The following is a 23,622-nucleotide window of genomic DNA, read 5'->3' as shown; positions in this document are numbered from 1 at the left end:
TGTGCAATGAAAGAAGGAGTGAAGAAACATAAAAGAAAATCTAAATAAACCCCCAAATAAAATTGTGAGATATGTTAATCTTTGTAGAAAATGTTGAAAGTTTGTGACAACACCAATTAATGAATCAAAATAAACGAAGTATTATAACCTGAAGTGTGTTTTGTTGCCGTTTCTTGTGGATCCAGTCTAAAGAAGAAATGAATACAAATGCCGCTCGTCAAGCAACGTAAAGTCAGTAAAATGACACGTTATAAGGTAATTGTTGTTATATGCATTACAGTTGAATCTTGCTTATTCGGAAATTAATTAACCGGAATCCTTCATTATCCTTCATAAAAGAAAAAATGCAGTTTTTTGGTTTTCTATCTTGGTGTTTCACTCTAAATGATATATCTCGACGAGCTCCACATATCCGGCAGTTTCTTATCACATTTTGTTATAATATTTGGTGAATTGTGAAATACAGTATCGGACAAAACATTTGCAACAGACGCATAAAGTTTATGGGTACTTTACACGATATGTATTTTACATATGGGTTGTCACTTTGCGTATACATTTTGTATATAAAAAGTGACAACCCATATGTAAAATACACATCGTGTAAAGTACCCATTAGTTTTAGCGCTATAATTTGTGTAAAAACCATCTTTTTTGTTCAGTTTTTCAGCATTAAGATGTTCTTCATACTTCGAACAAAACACCCACAATAGGTTTTTGTACCTTATAACGGTGTTCCACTTTTAATAGCGTACTTAAAACAAATATTTATTTATTTTATTTTTTTATTTACATTATGTTTGTGTCATATCCTGATTTTTATTAGTTAATGGTATCTTTAAGACTGAATACATCAATATATACAACTAGAAATGTTATATTGTGAATAGGAACAGAATATTTTAATCTAATTTGTGTTATGTGGCACTTTACCACCTTACACTTTGTGAAAAGACAACAAGTAAAGAAAATTTGGAAAAAAAAACATAGTTTGTTTGAAATATAAAAATTGAGTTTTCAAAACTTTTGATAGAAATTGTTGGAATTCGGAAAATAATATCGAAAAGATAAGAAGCTAAATTTAAAAGTTAAAATTTTTTTTAAATTAATCATTTTTTTGTGAACGCAATCGAACATTAACATAAATTTTCCAATTGAACGGATGAGCTCCATATAACCAAAATTCCTTTGTCCGTCTTCTTCAACAAATTTGGCGAATTATTTCATAGAAGAACATCAGATACATTTACCGCTGTAAGCTTTTGAAGAAGAACTTTAAACCAAATTTTGTGTATTTCAATGGACCAATATACCCCGAATTCGCAAATCGTTGAAACTAACAAACAATTTGGTGCAATATTCGATTTAATCGCTAAATGGTCGTTTATAAATCTTATGGGAAATAATTACATCATTGAGCCGAAAGATCCCTGGAATTTTAATCATAACTATCAATTTCAAAGGGAGATTTAAATTGTAAAGAATTAATTTCAATTATTGAAGTAACATTTTGTACAACGCCAATTCGTTGTTAGAATTAGAACTCAGCAATCCTAGTTTCAAGAAAACACGAAGTCCTTATCACACAACATCACTTATGTTACTATATTAATCAATATTTTACTCTGATATCTACGATGCAGCGATCGCTTCATGGCAGAAGAAAATACGTAAGTTATTACTCTGATATCTACGATGCAGCGATCGCTTCATGGCAGAAGAAAATACGTAAGTTAATCTCATACTTTATATTACACCTAAATCTAACGATCTCACACTATACACTAAAATAACATAATTTTCCATTTAACATTATTCTTAAATATATTAATCCTAAAGACCACCATCTGTGGCATTGACATATTCTTAGTCATATCCACTTTGCATTGTTTCGTATAAACTCAGAAGAATATAAATGTTATTGTTAATCATGAAATTTAACTAAATATCGCATTATTAATGATGAAACATAAGGTAATCTGGTAAACATAATCATATAATATGACGTCCTTTCGTTCCTATTTTCTTTAACTTCCTCTATCTAAATTCACTATCTTCTTTAAAATAAATTATGTAACCAGCAGTCCAAAAAAAAACCCTCCCATTTTCCCTGAGCAAGGCCGGATCGGAGTTTAGGACAGCGGTTTCGTTACAGTTAGTAACTTGATAAGTTTGAAAAAGGCCTAAAAAAATCTATAACGGAAGAATACAAGCTAGGATCATACTTAAGAATAGCTTTTAGTTATATACGGAGCCCATACAACATAAATTTAATTTTAATAATAATTTTATGCGTCTGTTGCAAATGTTTTGTCCGATACTGTACATATAAAACAGCGGAATCCTATGAAAATGCATATATGGTTGGGATGGTCGTAGAGAAAATCTGATTAGACAGAAATTCGTTTTATCACAAAATAAAACCAATTAGGCCCAAAAATGTTGGCATATTTTGCATATCGTGCACATCTTTACATATTTGCATATAATGAACATATTCAAACCCATATGCAAAAATATATACAAGGATTTGATTTGGTATTAAGTCTTCGTTAGGGTTATCAAACTTTACACCTGAAATTTGTCGTTATAGGTCTACGTCTTCATATAGCCCCAATAGAACGGTACCTCCCGATTTTCGGTATTTTGAAAGTTGTGACCTTTATATACCATCGAAATTAATGAAATTTGGTATTTGGTCTTTGCTGGAAAATTGTCGCTATAGGTCTACGTCTTCATATAGCTCCCATAGAACGGTACCTTTCGATTTTCGGTATTTTGAAGGTTGTGGCATCGATATCACATCGAAGTGATTTAAATTGGGTATTTAGTCTTTGTTGGGGGTATAAAACTTTCGACCTGAAATTTATCGGTATAGGTCCACGTCTTCATATAGCCCCCTAGAATGATACCTCCTGATTTCCGATATACTGAAGATTGTGGCCTCAGCATCACACTGAAATGGCTGACATTTTTTATTAAGACTAGTATAAAACTTTCCACTTGAAATTTGTCTGTAAATGTCCACGACTTCGTATAGCCCCCATAGAACGGTACCTCCGGATTTCTGGTATTTTAAAGGTTGTGGTCTCAGTATCCCTCGGAAATGGCTGATATTTGGTATTAAGTCTTCCTTGGAGGGATAAAACTTTCCACCTGAAATTTCTCGGTATAGGTCCACGTCTTCATATAGCCCCCTTAGAACGGTACCTCCGGATTTCTGATATTTTGAAGGTTATGGCATCAATATCCCTCCGAAATGGCTGAAATTTGGTATTAAGTCTTCCTTGTGGGTATTATTTTTTGCATATGCAAAATTTATGCTATTTGAATAATTTTGCATATGTCATATGTTTCGATTGCAATTTAATCAGAAGCCAAAAATATGCCCAGTCCAAAATTGGCATGAATCGGACCAAAAATAGAGGTTGCATAAAATTCCGCTCTCTATTTATGGATTGTTAACCCTACGTTATCGGTTCAAAGTTTTTAAGGGCTAATAACGACAAGTGCAGAGCGGGCTGTCAACATCCATTTTATAGGAAGAATGAGCTCATCTCAGGTTGTAACATCACGATTGTGAGTGGTCTTTAGAATTACCATAAGGTAATATAAGAGAAGGTTGTCTGTTTATTGAAGATCAATAGGAGGATGTGTTCCACATATAACACACAATGCAAAGAGCACTTCTATTTACAGAAAACCAAATGGAGGAGGTATTCTATCTGTATAATGCCGACAGGAGGAGGAGACCTACATGAGAAGGACTTCTAAGACCGAAAGGAGGAGGTCTTCTATCTACAGAAGACCGATAGGAGGCGGTCGTCTATCTATAGAATAGAGACAAGAAGAGGTCTTCTGTCTATAAAATATCGATGGTAGGAAGTTTTCTACAGGACTACAGGAGGTCGACTACAGGAGGTCTTCTATTTATAGAAGGCAAATATGAGGGTTTTTCTATCTATAAAATACCGATAGGAGAAGGTCTTTTTTATGTATAAAATACCGATAGGAAAAGGGTTTGTTTATATAAAGGACCGATAGGAAAAGGTCTTATTTATGCAAAAGACCGTTAAAAGGAGGTCTTCTATCCATAAAAGACTGATAGGAAGATTACTGTCTTTAGAAGGCCGATAGGAAGAAGTCTTCTATGTACACAGAAAAAACAAATTCATTCAATTTATGAATAGTGTTCAAAAATTGTTTCCAATGTTCAGATTTTTACATTGTGTGAACTTAATTCATAAAGTAATAAATACTGGTTTCTTTTTTGAATGAAACATAAACATGGAATATATGTCTATTTTTTGCAAAATATGAACCAATTCATTAATTTCAAAATAATCTTCTTTAAAGCAAGAAAAAATTACTAATATTCAAAACTCTGTTTATATTTTTTATACATTTCTTTTTTCTATAATTTTTTTGTTTTATTTTGAAATTAGTTTTTTTATTTAATTTTGTGATTATTTTTCTTTAAACGTTTCTCTTCTAATTGATTTTTCCTAATGAATTATGTATCTTGTAAATCAGAACAATGTGAACCATATCGACGCCTCCAAACAATAATAGTTTGCTTAGTCGACTTAGCATGTTTTCAAGTTCTTTACATTTTTATATTTAACGTCCTTTAAGTTAAATTCTGTCAAATTTTGGTAATGATCGAACAATCGGACTTAGCATAGTACTGAAGGTCAAAGAAATTTCCAAACTTTTAGAGCTTGCCCTGCAAAACTCGCATTTCAGAATTAGCAAACTATTATTTGGAGGTGTCGAACGTCCTTTAACTTAAATTCTGTCTAATTTTGGTAATGATCGGTCAATTCGAACAGAAGTTATAAACAAATATTGACTTAGCATAGTACTGAAGTTCAAAAAAATTTCCAAACTTTGAGAGCTTCTCCTGCAAAACTCATTTTTTAGACTTAGCATACTATTATTTGGAGGTGTCGATATGTACATACATTTTGAGTCCATCAGCACTACGAGGGCGGTTCGGAAACTTCTTAGCCTATCAATGAAAGAGAATAGTTAGTTTTTCAAAAATATTTTTATTTTTCAATATAATCTCCTGAAACTTCAATACACTTAGTCCAACGCTTTTCAAGCAATTCTATCCCTTGATTAAAATAGTTTTCCTCAAGGTCTTCAAAATAGTGGTTTACAACTGTAAGAGCATCTTCATTTGAGGAAACACGCTTGCCAGCAAGGAATTTTTTTAGATTTGGGAACAAGTGAAAGTCACTCGGAGCTAAATCAGGAGAATAAGGTGGGTGGTCAGGCAACTCGTACTTTAATTCGTTGATTTTAACCATTGTTAAAACATTCTTGTGCGCTGGTGCGTTGTCTTGATGAAAAATTATTTTTTTGGGTTGTAAGCCAGGACGTTTTTCTCGAATTTGTACATTTAATTGATCCAATAGGTTGCAATAGTACTCTGAACTTATTGTTTTACCCTTTTGCAGATAGTCAATCAATAAAATACCTTTGAAGTCCCAAAAAACCGTTGCCATAACCTTACCAGCCGATTGAATTGTTTTTGCCTTCTTTGGGGCACTTCCTCCAGCTTCAGTCCATTGTTTGGATTGTGGTGGATCCATGTCTCATCAACAGTTATGAAACGACGCTTAAAATCCATTTTATTTCGCTTAAAACGATCAAAACAAGCTTGAGAAATGTTCATTCTTATGCGTTTTTGATCGACTGCTAACAAATGCGGCACCCATCTTGCAGAAAGCTTTTTCATCTGTAGTTCTTCATGCAAAATTAAATGGACTCGATCATTTGAGAGGCCCATGATATTAGCAATTTCACGCACTTTTATTCGTCGATCATTTAATAAAATATCATGCACTTTGGCTACAATTTCTGTTGTTGTTGCTGTTTTTGGACGTTCACTACGTTGTTCATCTTCAATGCTTGTACGACCACGTTTAAATTCAGCAACCCAATTTTTTACTGTTGCATATGAAGGAGCACTTTCTCCTAACACATTCACCATATCATTATGAATTTCTTGTCCCGATAAACCTTTTTTATACCCTCAGCCTTTAGGCTAAGGAGGGTATATACACTTTGATACGATGAAAATGTGCCTCATCGAAATAATGGTTTTAGACCCCAAGTATGTTTGGACGAAATGTGTTTCAGACAATTTTGAGTTGATCTAGCCATGTCCGTCCGTCTGTCTGTCTGTCCTGCTGGCTGGAGCGCACGATAACTCTCGAACGGATGAACCGATTCGGTTCAAATTTTGGATTTCGTAATATTTTGCCTAAACTTAGTTTAAGTTCGAAGATGGGCTATATCGGTCCACTCCTTCCGGTACCTCCCCCACAAAAGTTCGAAAATGTTCGGAAAAATTGTTCGTACGGTAACTCTTGAAGGGAGTGGCCGAATTGGTCTATACTTTACGCATCCTAATATATCTACCAGATATAGATCAGGTTCAAATATGGACTATATTTGTCCACTCCATCTGGTACCTCCCACACAAAATTTCGGATAAGTTCACTTTATGACCTAATATCGAATCGCTTTGATTTTTGTTTTAGCAACTTGTATTCACTGCCCCCTATACGACGGTACACGTTTCATCAGGGGCAAGTCCACACTTCCTGAGAAAATGGCCCCAAAGTTGCAAAAAACCCTATGACACCGTGTGAGGTGGTTGGAGCGCAAGATAACCCTCGAACGGATCTGCCGATTCGGTCCAAAATATGGCCTTAGTGATATTTTGTCCAAACATAGTTTAAGTTTGAAGATAAGCCATATTGGTCCACTCCTTCAGGTACCTCCCCCACAAAAGTTCAAAAATGTTCGGAAAAATTGTTCGTACGGTAACTCTTGAAGGGAGTGGCCGAATTGGTCTATACTTTACGCATCCTAATATATTTACCAGATATAGATCAGGTTCAAATATGGACTATATTTGTCCACTCCATCTGGCACCTCCCACACAAAATTTCGGATAAGTTCACTTTATGACCTAATATCGAATCACTTTGATTTTTGTTGAAGCAACTTGCATTCGCTGCCTCTATTACGATGGTAAAAGTTTTTTAGGGCAAACAGCCCGTATAGTGTAAAAACCCCTTATGGCACCATATGTTGGGGCTGGAGATCCACTGCCATAACGGTCAGTGTCGATCCATTCCTTTTAGTATCTCCTCCGCAAAACTTTTGATCTTTAATCCTAATCAACATTATTGTCGGTTCAAATGCCCAAAATTTTTTAAACCCCCTAAATACATACGTATTTTGGGAAAAAAAATTGTTTCAATATACACAAGCTGAGGGTATATCTTTGTCGGCAAAGCCGAATGATACTTTTTTACTTGTTATGTAAATATTTAATGACAGCACGCATTTCTAATTTTTCCATTGTAAAAAAATTGCGGATGCGTCTTTTTTGAACACCTGTTTCTATATGAAGGAGTTGCCAGATCGAGAGAGATGGAAGTTTCCAAAACAATTAACTTTTTTCTGTTTATACCGCGCTTTTTGTGCTAGGCTAAGAAGTTTCCAAACCGCCCTCGTAGCTTGAGTTATTAGATGTTGCATTGATATTAAAGAAATTCAAAAATTGTATATGCGAAATAATGCTATTGATATAGTGAGTGTTTTCCGATAACAAACGAAATCTATAAATGTTTGGTTTTTTACTGTGGTAGTTAGTGGTGGTTGTTTAGGCTGTTGTGCTTTGCTGACACGGAGTCAATGTGCGTGTAGATACGATGGAGGGGAGAAAAGACAAAAACAATAGTAGCGAATCCACAACATTTTTTTAGGCAAAGAAAAAAACCGGTTTTTGCCAGAAAAAAATAATGGTGAATGTAGGGGAAACAAGAAAATTTATTTTTGTATTTTAGAAAAGCATTCATACTTTTGCAAAAATAGTGTTGTGTACATGAATACAACAATTAGTCTATTCACTTTAAAAGAGGTGCGTTCAAATTATGGACAAAAAAAAAAATATGAACGGAATTAGTAAAAAATGCATACTTTTGTTTTTTCAGTCTACATAAGTTCGATATGAGTAAGTCTGTAAAAGACCTATAGGAGAAAGTCTTCTATTTCAAAAGCTCGAGAGACTGATAGCAGGATGCCTTTTTTCTGTAGACGACAGATTGTAGGAGGTCGTCTACCTACATAGGACAAATAAGAGGAGATCTTCTATCTATAGAAGGAGGAAGTCTTATATCTATAGAAGACCGATAGGTGAAAGTCCTCTGTCTATAGAAGACCAAAAGGAAGAGAGGAGGATGTTTTGTATTTGTAGAAAACCGATATGAGGATGCTTTCTATCTATAGAAAACTAATGACCTTTCTGTCTTTAGAAGACTATTATGAAAGGTGTCTATGTATAGGAGGAGGTGTTCGACTTTAAGTCTTTTAATTCTGAAGACCGATATCAGGAGGTTTCTATCTGTAAAAAAACAGATAGGAGGAAACTTTCTAACTATAGGAGACTGATAGACTATAGTAGAACGTTAGGGAGAAGACTAATATAACGAGGTGTTCTATCTATAGAAAATCGATAGGATATTTTTGACTTCAAGAAATCTGATGGGAGAAGATTTTCTATGATAAAATACAGATAGGATAGTTGAATGGCTATCATGCGCTCCAGTCCACGCTTGTTGGAGATTCCCTTATATTCACTGCTTTCCAAACTTTCTAGATCCTTCTCATTTATCTGAAGGGGATGCCTCATAATAAATCCGAATTCTATTTTTTGAAATCACCTTAATGCACACAAGCCTTGCACGCTGAAGTTCGTAGGTTTATTTCCCCGGCCAGGCAACATCAAATTTTCAACGGTGGCAAAATACCCCTCAATAATTGGTGTCTTAAAGGCACGCCTACACTGTGAGGCGCTTCCATAATAAAGTGGACAAAATAGAAAGAGGCGATCTAGGTTGATGAATTTTTGCACAAGTACTTATGATGGCATAGGAATGAAAAAAATCAACTTTGGTCCATATCGGTTCAGTAGTGCGATTCTCTACCTCATTTTTTAAATTACCGATAAAAATCGGTAACATTAAAACTCAAAATTATGAATGAAAAGTTCAAATAAAAGTTGACAACACTCTTGTTGTCGGTAGAACTTTACGACTACTTTTTAGTCGTCGCTAACTCACCGAAAAATATCGTTAATTACCTAAATTATAAGCATTTTAATTTTACCGATTTTTGTCGGTAACTCAAAAAATGTGTTAGAGAATCGCACTACAGATTTGGATATAGCCCCCATATATATGTTTCCCCGATTTTGGCATTACTCGGTCAATTTTGATCGAATAGCCTTCAAATTTAATATGTGTTATTTTCATAGGCCACTGATTAGTTTTACCGATCTGCACAAAAATCGGTTCATTTTTGCATATAGCCCCCATATATGTCTTTCACCGATTTTGCTATAAATCGGTCAATTTTAAATAAATAACCTTCAAATTCAACACGGTTTTCTTAGACCCATTTTCAGTTTTACCAATTTCAGCTAAATCGGTTTGAATTTGGATATAGCTCTCATATACATATAATTTCGCCCGATTTTATGTATTCGATGCAATAAACACGCCATGTTTCTGACATATTGACGAAATTTTGAATATTTGACGTAATTATTCAGAATTGAGTGACATCGATCGAATTTCTATATATGTGAACTATATTCAAACCTGAAACGATTTTTCAAATATCGTTAAAACTGAACAGGGGCCTTAGAAAATATATGAATGCTATAAAGGCTATTCATCAAAAATTTACCGATTTATATGAAAATCGGGGAAAGATATATATGGGGGCTATATCCAAATCTGAACCGATTTTTAGGAAAATCGGTGAAAGATATATATGGGGGCTATATCCAAATCTGAACCGATTTTTCAAAATTAGTAAAACTGATCAGCGGCCTATGCAAATATCGCATATTAAACTTGAAAAATAGACCGAGTTACTCAAAAAATGAGTTAGGGAATCGCACTATATGTACATTTTCGTCTTCGATGGCCGACACCAGATTGTATGAACAGACACGTGTCGGAGGTCAGAAGCTCCTGGAATTTATAATTTAGTCTGCAACAAGAGGATCTAGAGTTTATCACGAGGACTGTGGTTAATAACCAAATCTCCAGTGGGGGTTTGTTGAAATATTAATTGGGTATAGCGTCACAGAGATTCCAAACTTCTAAATAAGGGAAATAACCTCTATATAACACATTTGGTACATTCAATGTAGACTTTGAGGGTTCTGCACATGGAATTCATCCTCTAAAGGTAAAGATAAAGATGTAACTCATGACATCCATTACACATTTGCATATCTATACTCGTAAGTCTGACAATGGTTAATATGCGATCCTATATTGCCGAGACTCAGGCAGGAAATTTTTACGTTGTGGCGTGAAATAATTTCGTTCACATAAATTTATATTATTAATCGCCTGTTTCTCTAAGACGATTCGAATTCAAATTCGTTCGAATTACTTCCAAACTCATGTTATTGTAGACAATTTTTATTTGATAGAAAACAAAATGAATAAAATATTTTTCAAAAAACTGAAGTTTGGTTGTAGTTCGAACGAATTTGAATTCGAATCGTCGTAATGAAACAGGCCATAAATATTGGCAACTGTTATTCTAATCTCAAATTGCATCTCTAACGAAACCCTAGCCATACCACCCAACATAAAAGAGTGCACGCATTTTTTGAGTGTTGTGTGAATTAGAACAGTCTGAGGGGCAGACAATATGCCAACAAGTGAGCATAAAATATGGTTAGGAGTCGCGCTTTTAAGACTCAACATAAAACTATGCAGTGTACTATAATGTTCTTTTATTGTTCGTACTTCTTTCTGTTACATGGAATTACAACATCATCTCCAATGCATTCATGCCCAACAATTTCATTCAAAAAAACTCTCCAAACTTTGAACGCACACACATAACAGTGACTAACCGAATGAAAGCATAGACACTTTCTCTTGATTACATTTGCAAAAAAATGGGTCTACCTACAAACATTGAGATTTACCAAATCATAGTCGAGTGTTTGAATACTTAGTTGGCTGGCTGACTGGTTGGTTGCCTGATGGCTTTGCTAGTAGCTGGCTCGGTCGAGGTCTCCTCTTATGGTGTGCACACAAAAATTTTTGCTAATGCCTTGTTTTACTTTTTTTTTTCAAGTTCGTTGAACTTTTATGCTACAACAAGACTGAATACTTGAAAAATCAACATAACCTCAACTAAAACATGGGGTTCAGTGCCGCCGGTGTTTTGGCATTGCTTCTTTTTCGAATAGATAAACTATTATTTTTCTTCTATTACTGTCCGTTTTTTCTGCTGTTGTTTACGCTCTTCGTTATGCAATTTGGTTTGAAAGGTGTTTTATACAGTAGATAAAGGCTTAAAAGGAAGAGTTGTGAGGTGTCTCCTATAGTTTAAAACGTATAGATCATCTCATCGGCTTTGTATTTAATGTTGGCAACTGCTATTCTAATCCCAACTTGCATCTCTAACGAAACCTTAGCCACAACACCCAATATAAGAGTGCATGTACAGTATGCGGCATGGGCCCGCACGACACAAAACACCTTTTCAACTGCCCCGCCAAACCTACTTATCTAACTCCAGTGGATCTGTGGTTACATCCCATCGAAACAGCCACTTTCTTGGAACTGGAGATAGACCCAGAGCCAGATTGAACAGAAGAACGAACATACAAACATAATAATAAACACTGTTACAACAGTGCAAGTGCAAGCATTTTTGAGTGTTGCCTATTAGTTTTCTGTTGCCCGAGGACATCTTTATAGGTTTGCTATTGTCTGAAAGACTACCGTCTAAATGACTTCATTAATGGTATTTTATCGCCCAATGGTCTCCTATTGGCGAACAGACGTCCCTTATTTGATATATATAGTCTATTTATCGATGAGAATACTTTTTAATTGCCTTCTAATACCTATTTACCTATTTGCCCATTTATTGATCTTCGATCGCCTAAAAGGCATACTTCTGGGATTTATTGACCCAGAACGTCTTCTTAGTGGTCTTCTATCGTCTAAACGTCTTCCTTATTGGCCATCTTTGGCTTTTTAACCTTCTTATTGATCTTTTATCGCTTAAAAGACGTCATTGTTGTTCTTTTATCGTTAAAATACCTTCTTACTGCTATTAAATTGTGTACAAGACTTCCTTATTGGACTTCTATTCTCTAGTAGAACGCTATATTTGTCTTTTAGGACTTGTTACCCTCCGTATTGCACTTTTTGTCCATAAGACCTCCTTACTGATATTCTATTATCACCTCCTAATTGGTCTTCTATCCGGTAGAAGATATACTTATTTATTCCCTACGGTATTACGGCTATTACCTTCTTATCGATTTTCTATCGTGTACTTATTATTGTTATTCTATTGTGTACAAGACATCCTTATTGATCTGCTTTCGCCTAGTATACATCCTTATTGATCTTATATAGTCTAGAAGACATGGACTTATATTGTCAAAATGACGTTATATCGTGTACAAGGCTTCCTTACTGGGGCTCAATTCTGTTTCTATGAAAATGGGAAATGAAAACTTTTATAAAGGAAATACATAAATGTCAAATGAAAAAAAATTATAAAGAAAATATTTTTCATTTCAAATTTTCATAGAACAAGAATCCAGTCCCTGGTGTTCTATTTTTTTGATAGGCCTTCTTTATTAGATTTCTATAGCCGGGCATACACTATGGGCATGCAGGACAGCAACCGATGAACCCTTGTGTACGTGTGTGATTGAATATTGTGTGTCATTCCTTCAATCCATATTCCAAAAATGATGAATTTTCCTCCAAAACTCGATTTTGGGTTGAAGTTTTCCAATTTTTTTAATTTCCTCACAAATAATATTTGTTGTTTTAAAAATTATTTGTTGGTTACTTGGAAAATAAACAAAATTCATCGAATTGAAAGGGGTTCATTTACAAAATCAAAACTATTTTGATTTCAATCCTGCCAAAACTACTCCCATATACATTGACAAAAACTTCAAAATTTACTAATACTATTACAAATGCTGTCCTGCATGCCCATAGTGTATGCCCGGCATATGACTTATTGCATTTCAAGGCGACCTTATATCGTCGACAAATATTCGTCTATTTCGCAGAGACGATCTCTTTATTGGGTTTTAATGCCTAGTAACCTCTTTACTGATCTTCAGTCACGTAGAATAACTATTTGTTGATTTTCTCTTCTATCTCTTTTTGTCTTCTATTGTGATAATTGTGCTTTCTAAGATTTCTATCATCCAAAAGACCTTCTTATTGCTATTATATCGCCCAGAACACCTTCGTATTGATCTTTCTTGGCCTTCTATTCAGACATCTTTATTGGTGTTATGGCATCTACAAACTATTTTGTTGATTTTCTTTCGTCTGAAAGACCTCCTTATTGGTTTTCATGTCATGACGTCTGTGTTGGCATTCAGCAAAACCTCTTTATTGATCTTATACTGCCTAGTAACATCCTTATTGGTCTTGTATAACCAAGAAGATGTTTTGTTGGTCTTCTTTCGCCTGAAAGACCTTCTTATTGGGCTTTAATCACTCAGAAGACCTTCTCATTGGCCTTCTATCGCCGAGAAGACGTCTGTATTGGCATTCTATCGTCTAGAAGATCTCTTTAATTGTGTTATACTGCCTAGTAACGTCTTTATTGATCTTTTATCGCCTAGAAGGTGTTTGTCCTCTTTCGTCTCGAAGACCTCTTTATTCGGCTTTAATCGATCAGATGACCTTTTTTGATCTTATACTACCTTTACTTTGCTTTATTGATCTTATACTACCTAGTAACACCTTATTGACCTTTTGTCGCGTAGAATATGTTTTGTTGGTCTTCTTTCGTCTTGAAGACCTCCTTATTGGACTTTAAACGCCCACAAGACCTTCTTATTGACCTTCTGTAGGCGAGAATAAATATGTATTGGTATTGTATCGTCTGGAAGATCTCCTTATTGGCCGTATACTACGTAGTAACCCCCTTATTGATCTGTTATCGCCTAGAAGATCTTTTGTTGGTATTTTTCCACCTCGAAGACCTTCTTATTGGGCCTTCTGTCGCCGAGAAAATGTCTGTATTGCCATTCTATAGTCTGGAAGACCTCTTTATTGGTCTTATACTGCCGAGAAGACGTCTGTATTGGCATTCTATCGTATGGACGATCTTTTTATTGGTCTTATACTGCCTAGTAACCCCCTCATTCTTATCGCCCAGAAGATCTTTTGTTGGTCTTCTTTCGTCTAGAAGGCTTCTTTTTTGGGCTTTAATCGTCCAGAAGCTTAACTTAGTAGGCTTCTATCGCCGAGAAGACGTCTCTATATGCATTCTTACTTCTGAAAAATCTCTTTACAGAGAAAAATATGATTGATCCAACAATATTCGAAGAGCAAAATATGTATTGTAAAGATATTGTTAGATTCCGCATGTAGTATTGTGAGTCCAACAATCGTTTTTGTTAATTACAACAACTGCTATTGTCATATCCAGCAATATTTGTTGTCATATCCAACAATAGTTTTTTTGTCCTCTGGACAATATTATTCTCTTTTCTTCCACAATTTTATTATCTTCTCTCGGTATTCGATGCAGTGGTGAAAAAAAATTTTGGTGAGTTCCCCTTATCTTTGTTTTTTTTTTTATTTTATCTTGGTTCTTTTTTGTGTATGTACACCATGAGATTCTTGTTTTTTTGTTTCTTCTTTCTCATTCTTCTTTGTTACATCACAATCTGAGAAGTGTTTTTGGTCGTAATTTGTGTTTTCTTTTCATATTTATTGTGGTTTTATGGTATTCCTTATGTTGGGGTAAGTGCTTGGAGGATGAGCGCAATGGATTAGTTATGTTTCTTCATTTAATTTGTTGTCTTTTTAGTTAGACCTGGCAAAACCTGGCCATGTGTAGTGTTTGTCAATGCTCATAATATTAAACATGGCGTTTATACCAAAGTCTTGTGGAAAGTGTATATGAGTATTATATACGATCAAATAAGAAATGTCAGTAACGGGTTTTCTGTGCTGACAATAGTTTTTGTAAAAATTCTAGAATATGATAGTTCCTACCATAGGTATTGTCAATGATTTTTACAATATTGAGGAATTTCGCAAGTTGTTTTTGTTTTGTATGTTTGGAGCAAAATATGGTATTTTTGGTATTGGATTACAATGCTTGAACAAAACAAATGAATTGTTGGAACAAAAATATATATTGCTGTTCCAACAAAAGCGACAAATATTTTTTCTCTGCGTGTACTTTGTAACCTCCTTACTGATCTTTTATCGTCTAGAAGGTCTTTTGTTGGTCTTCTTTTGTCTCGAAGAACTCCTTATTGGACTTTAACCGCTCAGAAGTCCTTCATATTGGTCTTCTATCACCGAAAAGAGTGATAGATATTGATATTGACATCTGAAAATCTCTTTATTGGTGTTATACTGACTGGCAACCACTTATAGATCTTTTATCGCCTAGAAGATCTTTGGTTGACCCTCTCTCATCTAGTAGATCTCCTTATTGGTATTTAATCGGCCAGAAGATCTTGTTATTGGATTTCTAACGCCCAGATGGCGTTGTTATTGGCGGAGGTGACCTTGTTGTTGGCTGAGAAGTCCTTGTTATTGGAACATATCTTTATTGGTTGTAGATTGTGTAGTTCCTTATTGGTCCTTCATAGCTTAGAAGAACTTGTTATTTGTCATTTATCAAATAGAATACCTCCTTATTGGATTTTAATTGCCCAGAAGTCTGGCCTGGATAAGGCCACTATGTTGGCATTATATCTTCTAGAAGGCTTCTTCATTGGCCTGCTATACATATCCTTCAGATCGTCTAGGGAGTAATTATTAATTTTTGTCGCCTGGAAGGTATTTCTTCTATCTTCCACAAGATTTCCTTCTTGGTCTTCCATAGTCTAGAAGACCTTGGTCTTCTATCGTCCCCATATTTGTCCTCTCACCTCATTGTGTACTACTGTGTACAACACCTGTTTTGTCTTCTGTGTTTATTCATAAATATCCAATTATTATTTTTTGTATTTAAAATTCCTTCACAGTCACTGTGCATTATTAATGCTGACAAAGTGTCTCTGTTTGAGTGTGTGTGTCTCTAGTGTGTTTTGTGCTGACGTTTCTCATTTCGTTATACATAGATTTGACCTGACCTAAAATATAAAACCTCCGGTCTAATGTTGTTGTATATGCGTCTAATATGGAACAAATTCAACAGCTTCAAAGTTCTAAGCATGAATATAAAGGCAGATGACAGAAGGTAGCAGCAGCAGCACATTGCACTGCAACAAAAACAACAGCATCATTCATTTGAGAGTCATGAAACTTTTGAGAGAATCCCGGAATGTTTAGGGGTGTTAGTGTTGCATTGTTGTATGTTTGTGAATGAAGGTACATGAAGCCCTAGTGTTGGAATATGAGTTCATGGCAAATCCAAAAAGAGTAACATTAGAGAGAATATTTTGTGTAGTGTGGAAAACGTGTCTGCTGCAACTGTTGTTGCTCTTGTTGTGACCCTTGCTTGATTGCTCCTGAATGTGTTATGGATACCTATGAAATCCGTAGAGACCACAATCACCACCGCAAAAACACCCATTTTCTATTATCTTTTTTATTCCGAAATTGTAACTTTCTCTTCTGCTGCTGCTTCTGCTGTTGTTAAATTTTTTCCTGCTCTGTTAATTTATTGCTTGTCTGTGTTGCGGGTGTAACATTTAACATTAGATCAGCGTCAGGCAAGAGAGCTCCCACGTGCGCGTTTTGAACGTTTCTCTCTCTCCACACACACAATTCAACCAAATTGAAAAATCCTGCACTCACACAATGACACCCCCTAAAGTATGGAATAGAAAAGTATGGTGCCTGTCGCTGTATTAGATGTTGTGTTTTTGTTGTTGTTATTTTTAACGTGGTAATTGATAATACAGTGGGATGTATTTCTAAGTAATTATTGATTTTTTACACTAATATAAAGTTTTAATTGTCAATGACTTTCGTTCTGATAAGACAAAAACGAATAAAAAACCAGTATGAGCCCAGCTGAGGGTTGAGCCTACGTCCTCGCCAACCAACAGATAATGTGGCCGACTTCTTAGCGTTCTAAGTCACTACCTCTAATCCCCTACTACCGAACAGCGAATCATCGAATTCCCGATTATCTTCAAATCGCCTACATCCGAAAAGCGAATCACCGAATTCCCGAGTTCAGATCGCCTACTACAGAACTTAGAATCACCGAGTTCCCGATCATCATCAAATCATTTACTGAATCCAAGTAGCCGATCCCCCCGCCAATTATCCTTCTTATCGTATTTAAACATCAGTAGATTATAAATTAGGTTTACATCAATAAATATCCGATTTAACCGCCAGGAAAGGGAAATTACACGTCTTATTGTTCCGTAAGGTTTAGTGGGCCCTTATGGCGACACTGGACATGACTAAGTCTACCCCAGCCTACGACAAAACCACGTTACAATATCGCGCGTACCATGTTAGTGAATATTTTAAAAATTTTGTAGGGAAGATACCGGAAGGAGTGGGCCTATATGCGCCACCTTCGAATTTCATCTAATATTCAAAGAAATATGTATTACGATATGCAAAATGTGAACCAACGCAGTATTCGCTTCGAGAGTTGTCGTGCGCACTAGCCACTACACATGCTGGCCGTAGGGGCTTTTACAGCTTTCGGGCCATTTTCTCAAGAAGTATGGACTTGCCACTCAAAAAATTTTACCATCATAATAGAGGCCTTGAGCGCAACCACCTGCTGCAAGAAAAATCAAAACGATGCGAGAGGAGGTCCTAAACTGCACTTTTCCGAAATTTGGTGTCCATATTCTAACTTTATCTATGGCCCTTGCGGCTCTCATATGGATACCGCAAACTCATACTAATTACCCTTCTACAATTAAAACACCTGTGTAAATTAAAAAAAAAAAAAAAACTTAAAATTATGACCTGGAATGAGTTGATTTTTAATCGCTTGAGAATTTAATTAGCCATACGCCACAACTTTCAACAGAGGTATAAGTCATGATTTTGCATTTATTGATTTTCATCTTCTTTATTAATGAAATTTAATTGATTTGATATAAACATTATTTATAAATTTGTAACTCTTCTATACATGCACAAACAAATATACAAAAATATCTATAAAAAACGTAATTATATTCTAACTACATACATACATACAAACAAATATATCACATATGTATACAGTTGGGAGTATTTTGATTAACGACTTAATGATTATGCTAATAACCTCTGGCATAAGCCGAAGATTTTGCTGAGGCACTTGCATAAGCTCCTGAATGGGCTTTTCCACCTGGACTACCGCCAAAACCTGCAGGTCCACTGGGACGACCTCCACCTCCAGCACCATAACCACCTGGTCCACCAGGACTTCCTGGACTGTCACCATAACCACCATGGCCACCTATTCCTCCAGCGCCTGCTACTCCTCCAGCGCCACCACCGGCACCTCCCCCGTAACCACCTGGTCCACCAGGACCTGTTGGACTTCCACCAGCACCACCTCCAGCACCCCCACCATAGCCTCCAGGTCCTCCCAGACTTCCGGGACTACCAGGACTACCACCATAACCGCCATGACCGCCTAATCCACCAGCTCCACCGGCTTCTCCACCAGCACCACCTCCACCTCCTCCGCCAGCTTCTCCTCCAGCACCACCACCATAGCCACCAGGTCCTCCTGGACTTCCAGGACTACCAGGACCATAGCCTCCATGGCCGCCTAATCCACCAACACCTCCGGTTCCTTCACCGGCACCACCTCCACTGCCAGCTCCTCCTCCAGCACTACCACCATATCCACCAGGTCCTCCTGGAATTCCGGGACTACCAGGACCATAGCCTCCATGGCCGCCTAATCCACCAACACCACCGGCTCCTTCACCGGCACCACCACCATAGCCACCAGGTCCTCCTGGACTTCCGGGGCTACCAGGACCATAGACTCCATGGCCGCCTAATCCACCAGCACCACCGGCTCCACCACCGGCACCCCCTCCAGTTCCTCCTCCAGCACCACCACCATAGCCGCCTTGACCACCAGGACCTCCTGGTCCGCCTTGACCACCATGACCGCCAGGTCCTTCTGGTCCGCCTTTACCACCACGACCGCCACCTGCATCACCTCCACTACCAGCGCCACCACCAGCACCACCGCCATAACCACCTTGACCACCAGGACTTCCCGGACTACCACCATGACCGCCTTGACCACCAGGACCTCCACCGAAGCCGCCAGGTCCTCCAGGACTTCCTGGACTACCGCCAAAACCTGCATGTCCACTGGGACGACCTCCACCTCCAGCACCATAACCACCTGTTCCACCAGGACTTCCTAGACCGTCAGGTCCTCCTGGACTTCCGGGGCTACCAGGACCATAGCCTCCATGGCCGCCTAATCCACCAGCACCACCGGCACCCCCTCCAGCTCCTCCTCCAGCACCACCACCATAGCCACCAGGTCCTCCTGGACTTCCGGGGCTACCAGGACCATAGCCCCCATGGCCGCCTAATCCACCATCACCACCGACTCCACCACCGGCACCCCTTCCAGATCCTCCTCCAGCACCACCACCATAGCCACCAGGTCCTCCTGGACTACCGGGGCCATTGCCTCCATGGCCGCCTAATCCACCAACACCAACGGCTCCTCCACCGGCACCACCTCCAGCTCCACCTCCAGCCCCAGCACCACCCCCATAACCACCTGATCCAATAAGTCCTGGACCACTTGGCCCACTAGATCCTGGGAAATGCACTGGTCCTTTACCACCAGGTCCGTTAGGTCCACCACCATTACACGATGGACCTGAACATGAGGGATTTGGATTTACACCTGGATGCCAATCCGAAGGACTTTCATCTGAATTAATATTAGGATCAGCGCCAGGTTGTTTTGGAGGAACATGGGATAAATTTGGATTTTTTATTGGTTTTTGGGATTGACCAGGTCGTAGAGGTTTTCCTGGACCACCAGTTAGTATACCAGCTCCCACTGAGGCTCCTGCATAAGTTCCAGCACCAGCACCGTCAGGTAGGAAAGGATTTCCTTTGTCTCCATTACCGCAACTGCCAGAAGTACAACCGGGACCGGAACCGCCAGCACCACCAAAGCCTCCACCGCCACCAAAACCGCCGCCTTTTCCACCAGCGGTGGCTCCATGAATTTTGCCAACACCATCCAAAATACCTCCAATAACACCACTAATACCCTGTTTAAGGCCATTCAAGTTGATTTCCTTGTGGATGCTAATACCTCCACCAGGTAGAGAGGGATTTGCGCCGCCACCACCTTCTGCTCCTCCTCCTCCACCGCCAGAACATCCACCATTACAACCGCCACCACCACCACCTCCGGATGAATCACTGCTAGCAATTGTTGAGGCAGAAGCTGAAGCTCCACTATAACCTCCACCGCCACCATAGCCACCGGCGGATACTGAAACGAATTGATAATTTAGAAAAAGCCTACATTTGAAAGGAGTCTGCAAACTTACCCATTTGCCTGGATCCAATGATCATCAAAAGTGTTGCTGTTTTAAGCCATGTTTTGTGCCTTGTGCTGATAGCACGTTGGGCACTATTTGCTTGTGCCATGTTCGAATTACAATTGCATTAGGCCACAAACCTGCAATTCTAATTTATAGTCAGAGATTCTAGACAATCGGTTTTAAGACAGTATCGATGTTAATTACCCCTGTCTTAGTAGCAGTGTCGTTGTAAATGCGTCGTCGTTTTGATTGTTAACAGTGATATCCCGAATCGGGGCACTCGTCATAACTAGACAAGTTTTGCAACAACAATGGCTCCACCATGACTGACGAGTCACTCATTTATTGGCATTTTGCATAGAAATGTGGGAAAACCCTTAAAAAATATTATTTTAAAATAAAAGTTCCACTAACGTTGTTGTTTTTTTGTTGTAAAACAATTCAACACGATTCCCATTTAATAACGGCGTAATTGTAGAATAAAAATAACACAACAACAAATATTTTAAATATAGAAAACAACTGCAGCATCTTCCATTTGCTGCCGCTAAAATTTCAATTTTGTTTTCACCAACACTGAGAATATTGAGTGTTGCAAATCCAAAAATTGCATTAAATGAATCATTAAAATATTTTTTAGTTGTGGGTTTTCAGTTGTAACCGTGGATATGTTAATAGCAATGATGACGTCCGGGTCAATTGGGAAATATTGAATTTAATATTTTTACCCACTCCATGACGTTGCGTGCTGTGTTCATATGGGTGTATTTTAATCATTTATAAATCAATTAGTGGTAATAAAAATCCGAACGAAACTTAGTTCATTGCCTAATTGGTGGATTAATAAATAATATTTTGGCTTAATTACACTGTACAACAAAATCGAACTTTTTTTACAATTACAAGAAACCCCGCACAGATTATGAAAGTAGACCGAAAAAAGATGACACATGTATCGGCGTTTTGAGAGTTTACGTCGGGAAGTAACCAAAATAGGCGTGGCAAGTTCCGCCCATTTCTACAGGTTTTGAAATATTCGACATCAGATTCCTTGGAATCCTTGCATTCTAGGTGTAAAGTGCCTTTAGCAATATTACTGACAACAATGCGGGGTATCTTTTTATGAAAAAATTAACCCTCATGCGAGTCACTAAACGGGTCTTTTTGGTCTTTTTTTTCAAAAACGTTTAAAAACTCCTTTATAATGTGATTATATCTGATCAAAATATTCTACAAAATTATTTGTCGTATAATTTTACTATAGGCCCCCGAATACACCAAAACTCTAAATCGTACCTAAACGCCAGGAATGTGCCAAAAGTAAAATCACGGTTTAGGGTTAATGTTGTACTTTATCTGAGTTTATTAAGTTTTGTCCCACAAAACTTCATTCTAGATAGAAGACGTCAGAGACAAAAATATTCTCCATCAAATTTCAATATATGTTGCCGAAAAATTAAATATGTATTTGCTATATATATCAAGAAAATATATACATCAAATTTGCCAAGAAAACACCCAAATATTTTTTGAATAAATTTGTTTTGTTCTTTTTTCGTGTTGATGCAAAGTAACATGAAATTTAGTTTTAGACAAGAGTGTTAAAAGAAGAAATATTCTACACAAAATTTCACTGTAAGTCCCAGAACAAACTAGATATCTAAGTAAAATCTTCTTTAAGAAAAAGACGTTACAAAATTAGATATTCAGGTAGAAATTATTTGTTAAAATTTTAGACTCTTAATTAAAATGTATTCCATACTGAGTCAAAATCTCCTAAAATACATAACTTTTTGGGGATGGTGTCAAAAGAAGAAATGTTCCAAATCAAATTTCATTATGAGTCTCTGAACAAAAGAAATTTGTAGCTATAACATTTAACATCTCCAGAAGCTTTCACTTTTTATATATGATTTAGGACCATATTTTACCGTTTTTATTCACATTTTCATTATATGCGGTCACAAAATATATTTTATTGATGTTTTTCATAATAAATTCTTTCAGAAGATTATGTATGCTCGATCCAAACTGTTTTTGGAATAACTATGGTGAATATATATAGGGAAAATATTGATAACTCAGATCGGACTTTGTAAAATTACGTATTTTAGTACTATAAACTAAAATAACGTCATCAGGATAAGTCATATTGTATGTGAGAATGCGTGGATAGTCTACGGCTATTGTCCAGTGATTTTGGCATGGTCCTAAATACTATAATGATGACAGCTAATCCTGTTCTGATAAAATTTACTGACTTAAACGTGATTTTACTTTTGGAAGATTCCTGGCGGTAGATAGGAACTATCGAAATATTTTGCCCAGATTCGATTTAAGTTCGAAGATGGGCCATATAGGTCCACTCCTTCAGGTACCTCCCCCACAATTGTTCAAAAATTGTCGCAAAACTTGTGCGCACGATAACTCTTGTAGGGAATAACCGATTTGGTCCATACTTTGCACATCGTGTAATTTCTACCAAACTTAGATGAGGTTCCAATATGGACTCAATCGGTCCACTCCTTCGGGTACCTCCCACACAAAATTTCGGAAAAGTTCAGTTTAGGACCTGGCCTCGAATCGCTTTGATTTTTGTTTACTCAAGTTGTATTCGCTGTCTTCTATACGACGCTGTAAGTTTCATTAGGGGCAAGTCCATACTTCCTCAGAAAATAGCCTGAAAGTTACAAAAAACCCTATGACACCGTGTGTAGTGGTTGGAGCGCATGATAACTCTCGAACGGACCTGCCGATTCGGTCCAAAATTGGCTTTCGTAATATTTTGTCCTAACTTAGTTCAAGTTCAAAGATGGATTATATCGGTCCACTCCTTCCGGTACCTCTCCCACAAAAGTTCGAAAATATTCGGAAAATTTGTGCGTGCGATAACTCTTGAAGGAAGTAACCGATTTGGTCCATATATTGCACATTATCAAATTTCTACCAGACTTAGATGAGGTTCCAATATGGACTCAATCGGTAAACTCCTTCGAGTACCTCCCACACAAAATTTCGGAAAAGTTCAGTTGCTC

At 37.2% G+C, this 23,622-nt stretch overlaps 1 protein-coding gene and 1 long non-coding RNA gene across 4 annotated transcripts in view; one reads left to right on the top strand and one right to left on the bottom strand.

Annotated features, from left to right (window-relative positions):
* The window catches only part of LOC141397886 (uncharacterized), a 522,872-nt gene that overhangs the window by 27,086 nt on the left and 472,164 nt on the right, over positions 1-23,622 (top strand). The window lies entirely within an intron of this gene.
* LOC141397876 (uncharacterized) lies at positions 18,100-20,913 on the bottom strand. 3 transcript variants are annotated; one of them, XM_073974697.1, is made up of 3 exons: positions 20,792-20,913; positions 20,594-20,724; positions 18,100-20,535 (listed from the first exon to the last, which is right to left on the bottom strand). In XM_073974697.1, exons 2-3 carry the CDS (start codon positions 20,691-20,693, stop codon positions 18,320-18,322), a joined length of 2,316 nt encoding a protein of 771 aa, XP_073830798.1. In that variant the 5' UTR covers positions 20,694-20,724; positions 20,792-20,913; the 3' UTR covers positions 18,100-18,319. The 3 variants fall into 3 exon arrangements, with proteins under 3 accessions (XP_073830798.1, XP_073830799.1, XP_073830797.1); XM_073974698.1 differs by having other exon boundaries at positions 18,100-19,101; positions 19,516-20,535; positions 20,594-20,901; XM_073974696.1 differs by having other exon boundaries at positions 20,594-20,732; positions 20,792-20,816.

This window comes from Musca autumnalis, unplaced genomic scaffold, assembly GCF_047663935.1.
Source record: "Musca autumnalis isolate F117 unplaced genomic scaffold, ASM4766393v1 scaffold_3, whole genome shotgun sequence".
Classification (NCBI taxonomy): Eukaryota; Metazoa; Arthropoda; class Insecta; order Diptera; family Muscidae; genus Musca; species Musca autumnalis.
This window is presented reverse-complemented; position numbering and strand designations above follow the sequence as displayed.

Coding starts and splice junctions, on each gene's coding strand:
- LOC141397876 (XM_073974697.1), bottom strand. CDS start 20,693: ATGGCACAAGCAAATAGTGCCCAACGTGCTATCAGCACAAGGCACAAA. Junction 20,536..20,593: donor CATTGGATCCAGGCAAATGG/GTAAGTTTGCAG, acceptor AATTCGTTTCAG/TATCCGCCGGTGGCTATGGT.